The sequence below is a fragment of the Astatotilapia calliptera genome, chromosome 12, assembly GCF_964374335.1.
Source record: "Astatotilapia calliptera chromosome 12, fAstCal68.1, whole genome shotgun sequence".
NCBI lineage: Eukaryota > Metazoa > Chordata > Actinopteri > Cichliformes > Cichlidae > Astatotilapia > Astatotilapia calliptera.
The window spans coordinates 40,080,286-40,090,459 of NC_137433.1; the positions used below are offsets into that span (position 1 = coordinate 40,080,286).

General features: G+C 46.8%; 1 protein-coding gene across 1 annotated transcript in view; it reads right to left on the reverse strand.

Moving 5' to 3' along the window:
• Window positions 1–7,300, reverse strand: part of LOC113033859 (rap guanine nucleotide exchange factor 1-like) — a 24,475-nt gene extending 17,175 nt beyond the window's left edge. The window contains exons 1-5 of the mRNA XM_026188013.2: window positions 7,105–7,300; window positions 6,801–6,928; window positions 5,442–5,653; window positions 5,215–5,371; window positions 1,391–1,635 (exon numbers count right to left, since the gene is read on the reverse strand). Of these exons, the coding sequence (XP_026043798.2) occupies window positions 1,391–1,635; window positions 5,215–5,371; window positions 5,442–5,653; window positions 6,801–6,928; window positions 7,105–7,132 (770 nt within the window). The 5' untranslated portion in view covers window positions 7,133–7,300. The remainder of the gene's footprint in view (window positions 1–1,390; window positions 1,636–5,214; window positions 5,372–5,441; window positions 5,654–6,800; window positions 6,929–7,104) is intronic.
• Between the last annotated feature and the right edge of the window lie 2,874 nt (window positions 7,301–10,174).

Genomic DNA, 10,174 nt, shown 5'->3' on the forward strand with positions numbered 1-10,174 from the left:
GGGGAGACCACCTATAGGTGGTGTAGTTTGAAGCAGCTGGAGGTGATGTGGTTGTGATGTCCTCTCTGCTCCTGCAGCTCCTCACTGTCACAGGGAGTCCAGCTCTTTATGCACACTAGCTCCATGAGGTTTGTTGCTCCCAGCACAGGCTCAGGAGGGTGGAGGACACCAGGAGATGGGCACTAGACGAGGAGAGCCGGTACCCAGCAGCAGTGCTGCCAGAGCGCGAACAGGAGCACGGGTGGGTCACACTGCTCCAGGAGCTGAGCTCACAGCATCGTGCATGCGGCCCTCGCCCTCCACACAGCAATAATTAATAAAGACTCAAACTAATCAGGACAAACTGAAATCCGAAAATTCACTCTGGAAACAAACTGAAAGTAAACAAAAAGTCAAACTGAAAACTGAAAATGAGAAAATACTAACGTCTAAAAACATCATCATGAATTAGCTCCAACTAATTGTTATTGATGATCCACAGCAGCGCTGTTATCGATCAGCTGCTGCACACTCAGCCTCAGACAGCCTAAACCTCACAGTTCTATTAAAAGACCACGAAACTGCCTGCTGCCGCCCTTTGTCACCCCCACTTCTTCTTCTTCTTCTACTTGGTATCATTCAGAGACAGGAAGTGTGGGTGTGTGGGGGGAAGGGGCATGTGTGATGTGTTCGTTTGCTCTACTTCCTGTTTCTTCCACAGATCTATTTCTGTTCTTGCAAACTGTTTTCTGTCTGCCTGAATGACTCAGCCAGACTGAACCAGACCGAACCAGACTGAACCAGACTGATGCAGACTAAACCAGACTGACCCAGACCGAACCAGAATGATCCAGACTGAACCAGACTGAACCACACTGAACCAGACTGAACCAGACCGAACCAGAATGAACCACACTGATCCACACTGATCCACACTGATCCAGACTGAACCAGACCAAACCATACTGATGCAGACTAAACCAGACTGACCCAGACCGAACCAGAATGATCCAGACTGAACCAGACTGAACCACACTGAACCAGACTGAACCAGACCGAACCAGAATGAACCACACTGATCCACACTGATCCACACTGATCCAGACTGAACCAGACCAAACCATACTGATGCAGACTAAACCAGACTGACCCAGACCGAACCAGACTGACCCAGACCGAACCAGAATGATCCAGACTGAACCAGACTGAACCACACTGAACCAGACCGAACCAGAATGAACCACACTGATCCACACTGATCCACACTGATCCAGACTGAACCAGACCAAACCATACTGATGCAGACTAAACCAGACTGACCCAGACCGAACCAGACTGACCCAGACCGAACCAGACCGAACCAGACTAAACCAGACTGAACCAGACTGGACTCAAGTATTTTAAGACTCACCTCTGTCCCAGCTGGGGGGTCACCTGAGTTAGCGACTCTGGGATGGGCATAGGAGGTTTGGGAGGAGCTGAAAGTATTTGCTCCTCCTCTCTCTTCGTTGGTTCCACCCCCATATTCTTGTCCTTCTCATCAGCAGGATTCCTGCAGGTCGATATTGCCTGCTCATCAAACCCTGATGACTCTGGCTGGACAGGTGACAGGGGGGCGGAGCCTTCTTGTCTCTCTGCAACCAATCGAACCAGTTCCTGAAGAATCCATGAGAACAGAAGTGAGTCAAAGCTGTTTCAGACAGATAAAAATATAAGGTCCATTCACTGGCTCGTCTCCACTGAGACACTGAGAGCAGAGTGCAGTGTGATAACCATAATAACATGACATAGAACAAACAGAAAAGTGAAGAGAAGCCAGACATGTCTGCGGCTGATCTCTCCAACACTGAGGGAGTCCCAGCAAAGCTGGAGAGATGGATGACCACAGGAATCACGTAACCTTCATTATGGCGTTAACAGATAAGTATGACAGGGGTTTCTGGAAGCAGCTGGATGGACTTCCCCCACTCTGTGCAGGAGTCCCTCAGGGCTGCGTGCAAAGCCCACCTCTCTGTACACCCACAACTGCACACCAACCACAACACCAGCTTAGTCATCATGCAAGCTATTCTATTGTATTTGTGATGATGCAGTGGCAGGAAGTCCTGGCATCATGTATAATGACTGCTGTGATGGTTTCACTACATATACTCTCAGGGTTACGTGGTGGAGATGTGATTAAACATCTGCTGCAAATGAATTCACAACCTTAGACGTGCTAATGTGATGCTGACATATGCAGATATGAGATTATCTTTAGGCTGGAATATGAACAACTGTATAAACGTGATTCACAGTTGGGTCCATACATTTTTGGACAATGACACAATTTTTGTAGTTCTGCCTCGTCAGTGGATTTTAAACCAAACAATCAGGACGTGTCTGCAGACGTTCAGCTTTGATTCGGAGAGTTTAACTAAAGCTTTGCTTTAACTGTTTATGAGTTACAAACATTTTACACACAGTCCTAATTTTCAGAGGTTGAAAACTAGCAGGACAAACCAACATACGTTTAAATATAAAGACTCTTTTTAATACACGGGTGGAAGTCTGCCTGAAGCCTTCAAGAACAGATTTTACAGACCTGTGCAGCTAAAAATGGTCCTGTTCCTGAGTGCACCCAGAGGTTTGCACCTGTGACGGCAGCTTTGACTGTGGACCTGAACACTGCTACAGCTTCTTCCTCGAGGTGTTCCTGACTTGATGCTTTTTGTAACTATAATTCTGTCTTCATGCACTTTAGTGTCTTCTGTGGACTCTGTTGCTTACAGCATTCGTTCATTCTAACAATGAATCAGACTGCTGATTGGGTCACTTCTAAAGTTTCTGCTCTCTGATGGGTTATTTTGGTTTTTCAGCATAATGACGTCCTCCCTCATCTCTGCTGACATCTTTCAGTCATTCGGTCTGTGTTTCTGGAGGAGCTCAGAGTAGAGCTGCTGCTCCTCCGCATCGAAAGTAGCCAGCTCAGATGATTCGGGCGTCTGATAAGGATGTGTCCTGATGAGGGGTTAATCCTCACCTAATCATGAAACTGTTGTCCAATTGCTTTTGAGCTTCTGAAAATGTGGACTGTGTTTAAAATGTCTGTAATGATTGAACTATTACTCTTGTTAAACCGCTTAAATTAAAGGTGACGTTATGATCTAAGTTCCTCTAAGGCGTTGTACCAAGGCAAAATCAAAGCCGAGTCGTTGTCCAGAAGCTTTTGAACCTGACTGTAGTAGAAATGTTGGAGAAAGGAGCCGACTGTGCTGAAGAAAGACGGATCCAGAGGGGAAGTCAGCTTTAACAATGATCAGGTCTATTTAGTGCTGCTCAGGAGCAAAATAATGAGAGCACAAAAGCATTTGGAAGATGGACAGAAACATTTAGCATTGATAAGTTGCAGCACGTTAAAGTCTTCATTATTTTTAATGTGAGCATTGATGAGACAGCAGCTCTCTGCAGCCCAACAGCGCTCTGAGTGGAGATACTGAACTCTGAAGCCGTCGGCTGAAATCGGATAATTGATCAGAAATATGAATTCATTATTAAAAGGACAATTAACATTTAAATGGAAAAAGGGGTTTTTTTAGTGGACAAAGAGTTTTTATAGTTTTTGTTTCCATTCGTGGGGGTTCCAGTACAGTTTGAGTTCAGATGGTTCCCACAGCGAGTTCACTGGTTTCACTTCAGGTTTTAATGCTGAAAAATGTTTAGTTTCAGTTTTTATGAGTTTCGCTGTTCGTCGTGCACATTTCAAGAAGTTCAAACTCTGAAGCCTCACAAACATCCGACTGACGCTCATGTGACTCTGTCGTCCTCGTCTCGTTATCGACCGTCTCGCTCTTTGTTTTCCACGTGAAAACTCTCACGTGTGCTTTAGCTTTACATTCACTAAACAGAATCATCTTTATTTATGATTTTTATAGCCAAAAGTTTTAATATGGAGGGAAAAGAACACGATTAGCACATTTAATCTTGAGCATGTTTGTGCAAATCACGACTCACTTTGACTATGAATAAATCAACAAAACAAACTGCAGCTGTGAAAAGAAAGAATTAAGGAAAAAAGGAGAGTTTCAGACGAGAGCAGCGGCAGCTCGAACAGGAAGGCCGAAACGACGACGGGAGGAGGAGCAACACACCACGCGGACCTGGGTTCAGCCAATCAGAGGTTTCATCAAAGTACTAAAAATAGCCTTCATATTTAAAATGGTGTTCGTTTGTCCCCTTACTTCTGAGCATCTGAAACTGTGACACAGCATCAAATATCCACTCAGCACAGTTTACCTCATGAAACAGTTTGTGAGCCACAAACCTCTAACGTGTTCGACACAGAGAATTAAAGCATCATTTAAAATAAAACTCAGTGGACACGTAATAAAGAGCTGCCATTCATGTTTGTGTCGTTTTGGGCCAAAGAGCTTCAGGCTGACATGCCTGTGTGGGATTGTCATCAGAGGTCAAAGGTCAGTCTGGCTTAAAAAGAATAAAAGTATTTCAGAGGTCTGAGGTTCGTCGTCGTCGGACTCCTGAATGGCACTCAGGAATATTTAACGACAAATGGACGAGTCTAAGCAGAAGCTGTTTTTAGAAGGACGTTTCCCTCACAGACGATTTCTGTTCCCGTTTGTCACAAGATCTGTTCGAATACTGAGAATGTATTTCTGCGGACTCAGCGAGCCCATCGAGACACGTGACGACGTTTCAGGAGCTTCAAACACACTTCAGACAGCTGGTGACCATTACGCTCTGTGAGACCACAGACGATCAGAGGCAGGTCACCGAGCTCCTCGCCGCTGCTCGGCCTGAACCCACAGACTCAGGTCCACGCCATCAAAGCACGACTCTCAGAACCCGCTGCCTTCACTTTCTCAGCTGACTGAGCAGTTTTGGCTCGTGATTCGAGAATTCGAGAAGCTGGAAAACCCGAAATTAGATGTTGAGTGAATGTGAAAATAAAAATCTGGTACAAAAAACACCAGAAGTCCAACAAATGTCCCGTGAGAGTTTCTTTGTTTGTCCATTTTCTTTCTTGTTGTATGTGTTTGTTTTGTGTTCTCTGTTGTTGTTTGACTGACTGATGTGGTTTATTGTTTGTTTTTGTTTTGTTTGTCTTTATTTTTGCTCTGTTTGTTTGTTTGTATTGTTCTACAGCCTCACAGCAGTGAAGCGCCTGGGGGCGAGCTGCTGCCGTTTGATGCTGTATAAATAAAGCTAAACTGAATCTAGTCTGTGATTGGTTCTCACCTTGACGTTGTCCAGCAAGGTCCTGATCACTTTGGTAACGCTCTCTGTCGACTCCTTGTTGTCGTGTGAGACGCTCTGCAACATCACCTGATCGGTCCAGTGAATCAGCTGAGCCAGAGAGCGGTAGAGGCGAGCAAGACAGGCAGCGACCGTCTTACTGCAGGGACACACACGGGTCAGATGGAGGACACGGCGTGTTCAGAAACTGCCACGTCAGTGACACCTACCTGCTGTGTAGGCGAGGCTCCAGCTGGACCAGAGTCTGGATCGCCTCCAGGACCCCCCCAGAAGCCCCGCCCAGCAGACCACTGACCACAGACTGGTTCAGGACCGGTTTGTCCACGCCAGGTTTGTCAACACCCAGTCGGTCCACCAGAGCCTTAAAGTACTGCAGGGAGCTGACCACGGCCCGCTGCTGGTCCGCGAACACACCTGACGACTGCGCGCACACACACACACACACACACACACACACACACACACACACACTTCTTCAGCATCAGCTGATAAACTTGAAAGAAGTAGGGTTAGGAGTTAACCTTACACAGGGGACTTAAAGAGGAAGTTGATGAAGAGCATCTTCATCAGCTGCAGATGTTTGAGCTGTTCCAGCATCAGATCTCAGTGCTGGGGCTGCTCTCAGTTACTGCGGTCTGTTCTTTGGAACGAGCTGGCCTGAGATCAGTTACAGGTGCGAACATGCAGACTCAGACACAGGCGTGCACTCGTCAGGTGCTGTCGTTCTGCTGTCACTCCCTCTCCACAGGGTTTCATGATTTTATGTGTCTATCTTCTGTGTGGAGTGCACAGAGGTGCGTGTGATGAAATGTGCGCTATAAATACGCTTGTGATTGTTACTGTGTGTTACAGTGTGTGATGATGATGCCATTAGAAGGCTCTTCTGAGCGTGTGCAGGAGATGCGGTCAGCTGACCTGAGCTAAAAACACACCTCCTCTGAGGTCTTCAGACTTCCTTCCTGTGGTCTGACCAATCAGAAGCTGACATTCTGTTTGGAGAGCTGTAGAGGAGACGGACCATCTGGCTCGTTCTCAGCGTTCAGGTCGAAGCAGCATGATGATATGATGGGCATTAGTGCACATTCATGGGTAACTGTGACCTCTACAAACACCATTAATGCCGAAGGACGTCTGCTCCACCCAGACATCCACCCTGATCTTTAAACAAACCTCGCTGAGGTCAGACTCCAGCAGCCTGACCTGAATGCAGGCCGGACCTCCACCCACAGGAACATCTGGAGCTTTGTGAAACTAAAAACACGGCAGAAGCAGCTGGCCTGCTCAGCTTTGACAGAGTTACAGAGGAGCTCAGAAGGAAGCCTGCAGCTACAAAAACTTCCTTCTAATGTCCTGTTTGGAAAATGTTCTCAACCGATCGATCAGCTGGTTGGCTTTTGGGCGACTGGCAGCAGGTTCGTCCAGGTCCTGCAGTGCACATATAGATTCTGACGTCACGCGATGTCACCTCAGCTGACGTCTGAGGACGGTTTCAGGTTCAAGGTGCTGATGTGACTGCGGGTCCTCACAGAGACACAAAGACGTGTGTGTGTGTGTGTGTGTGTGTGTACCTGGGGCTGCTGCAGGTTCAGGTCAGGTGGTTTGACTCTCAATGATGGGGTGAGTTTGACAGGACGTCTCGTCCGCTGTGGGTGGAGCTTATCCTTCAACCTCATGGTGAGATATGCAATCTGGGAGGCTGGGGAAGAGGACCCCATCATCATCATCATCATCATCATCATTATCTTTACATTAAAAGAAAAAAAGAGTCCTAACAAAGTCCTGAGCGCTGGCAGGAAGTGCCATTAGCCTGCGGTGGCTAACAGTTAGCCTGTGAGAAGAGAAAGAGCAGAAGAAGAAGAGGAGGACACTCACCTGTCTTACTCTCAGCCCGGGAGGACATGTCTGCAGACAGTTTACTCCTCTGCTCTCATGTCAGACCCTCGCTCTTCTTCTGTTTGTTCCTCTTCTGCTGCTCGCCCTCCACCCGCCTGCTCTCTCGTCCTCTGTCTCTGCTTCAGTGTGTCTTCCTTCCTCGTTGCTTCTTCCTACTTTTGCCTCATTTAAATGAAACTCAGCCTCTCAGTGAGGATGATAATGTTGCTGAGGTCACAGAGCTCTGCGGTCCCACAGCTCCACCTGGTGGTGGTGAGCAGATGGCACAGCTGAGCCTGCTGATGGAGCTGAGCGTATCAGAGGCAGTATGCGTGCTTATGTTAGTAAACAGACTGCAGTCATCAGGATTTATGAAGGCGTTAAATATAAAGCAAAGAAATTAGCTGTTCTACGACTGTTTTCATGACTGTGTTATTGTACCAACACCATAATCATTCCTGTCCTTTATGGCAGTATTTTTACAGAACTATCACGTTACATTTATTATAAGTTTATAATAACTGATCTTCAGTTACTGTGTGGGCCTCGGAGTGCAGGAGCTGAGTAAAAACGTGTTTCAGTAATAATCCTATTTCAGGAAAAAAATGTGTTTCAGTGACAAACCTGTTTAGGTAAAATCGTGTTTCAATAACAAACCTTTTTAAGTAAAAAACATGTTTCAGTAAAAACGTGTTTCAGTATGTACTTCTTTTTCAATGGTACTGTATTTTTGCTGGTGAATGTTGAACTTCTTTGAAAGGTAACCAGTTGGGTGATCAACACCCTGCTTGTCCTCCTGCAACAGCACCGCACCTGCACCGCTGGCGCTGGCATCCGCCTCTAGTTTGAAAGGACGTGTGAAATCAGGAGCGGCAAGTACTGGAGTGCTGCAGAGGAGAGCTTTGGCAGACTCAAAAGCATTCTGGCATGTGGGCGACCATACGAATGGTTTTGACACACTTGTGAGACTGGTGAGAGGTGCAACTACATCTGTAAAATTCTTACAGAAGTCGCGATAATAGCCGGCCATTCCAAGGAACCGGCGAAGCTCACGTCTAGTGCGAGGCACAGGGAAATCTAGGATAGCCTGGATTTTGGCCAGAAGAGGGCGCACCTGACCCTGACCCACCTGCTTCCCTAGATAAATCACAGTGGCCTTACCAAAGTCACATTTGGCAAGATTTAGGGTAAGGGATGCCTCTTTCAACTTTTCAAAAATCTCAGTGAGTGTTCCAAGGTGTTCTGACCAAGTCTCTGAATAGGCTACAATGTCATCTAAGTACACTTCACAACTTTTGACGCCACCTAAGACAATGTGCATAAGGCTAGGATTGTGCCAGGGGCATTTCGAAGGCCAAAAGGCATGACGGTGTATTGGAGGAAGTGATCAGGAGTGACAAAAGCAGAAATTTCAGATGCACGTGGAGTGAGGGGAACTTGCCAATAACCCTTTAATAAATCCAGCTTGGTGACAAACTTTGTGGAGCCAACCCTGTCAACACAATCCTCCATGCGGGGAAGAGGATAGGAGTCAGGTTTGGTCACATTGTTCACTTTTCGGAAATCGGTACAAAAACGTGAGGTTTTGTCTTCTTTCGGCACAAGAAGGCACGGGGAACTCCAGGCACTCGAACTAGGGACAGCTAGACCGTTTTCCAGCAAGTAAGAAACTTCTTGCTGAAGAAGTGCACGTTTGGTAGGGTTCAGACGATAAGCATGTTGTTTGATCGGAGGGTGGTCACCTACATATGTCATGTTCGAGGACAGTAGTGCGAGACGTAGTGTCAGCAAACAGGGATGGGAAAGTATTGATCAGAGAGCACACATCGTTCTGGGCAGCGTCATCTGAATGTTTTTAGGTGGGATTTCAAATTATCCAATATTTCAGAGTTTCTGAGTCGGGAGCAACCCTCAGCACAAACGAAAACTAAGCCATCACTTTCTGGGCTATACTGAGACGGGGATGCTGGCACAACTACCGGCACGGCAGCGGAGGATGAGGAGGAGTTTACACCTGCATCACGAACAAAATAAGGCTTCATCAGATTGACATGGCACACACTACGGTCTGGGGTACCTACAACATAATCTGTGTCACTCAGTTTCTCTTGAACAGCATAGGGCCCACAGAACTTTGCCTGGAGAGAGGATCCAGGAACAGGTAGGAGAGTCAACACTTTGTCACCCACTTCAAATTTTCTCTGCACAGACTTTTTATCAGATTTCATTTTCATTTTCTCCTGAGACGCGTGCAATTTCGCAGGCTTTATGCAGACGCTCCCTAAAGCAACTTACGTAATCTAGGTTCAAGGTTCAAGGTTCTTTATTTGTCACATGCATAGTTATACAAGTAACACACAGTGAAATGTAACCTGACACGCTCCTCGACATGTGCAAAAATTGGGGGGGGGGGGGGGGGGGTGTAGAAGAAGAACATTATATATATATAATGTTTGCGGCCTTATCCAGCAACTCGTGGTACTCGAGGTCCTCAGACAACCGCTGCAGCATGGAGATGGGCTCATTGAAATTAACAGGCATCGGGATCTTAGACAGCTCTTTGCCGATGCAGTTTTTCATGATGCTCCAAAGGTTGAGGGAGTAGTTTGGTTTGTCTGGGATGCGTGTCCGCCTCTTCAGAAGAAGGAACACGAGAAGCTGGAGAAATACCAAGGGCTCAGAGAAGAGCTCGAGAGGATGTGGAGGGTGAAGGTAACGGTGGTCCCCGTGGTAATCGGAGCACTAGGTGCGGTGACTCCCAAGCTAGGCGAGTGGCTCCAGCAGATCCCAGGAATAACATCGGAGATCTCTGTCCAGAAGAGCGCAGTCCTGGGAACAGCTAAGATACTGCGCAGGACCCTCAAGCTCCCAGGCCTCTGGTAGAGGACCCGAGCTTGAAGGATAAACCGCCCACAGGGGGCGTGCTGGGTGTTTTTTATATATATATATATATAGTATATACATTGTGCATGTGCAGTAGTAGCAGCCAGCAGGTGAATTCTGTACATTAATATGAATAGACATCTGACTATTTTACAGGATAGACAATATAAACATATTTAAAATTAAA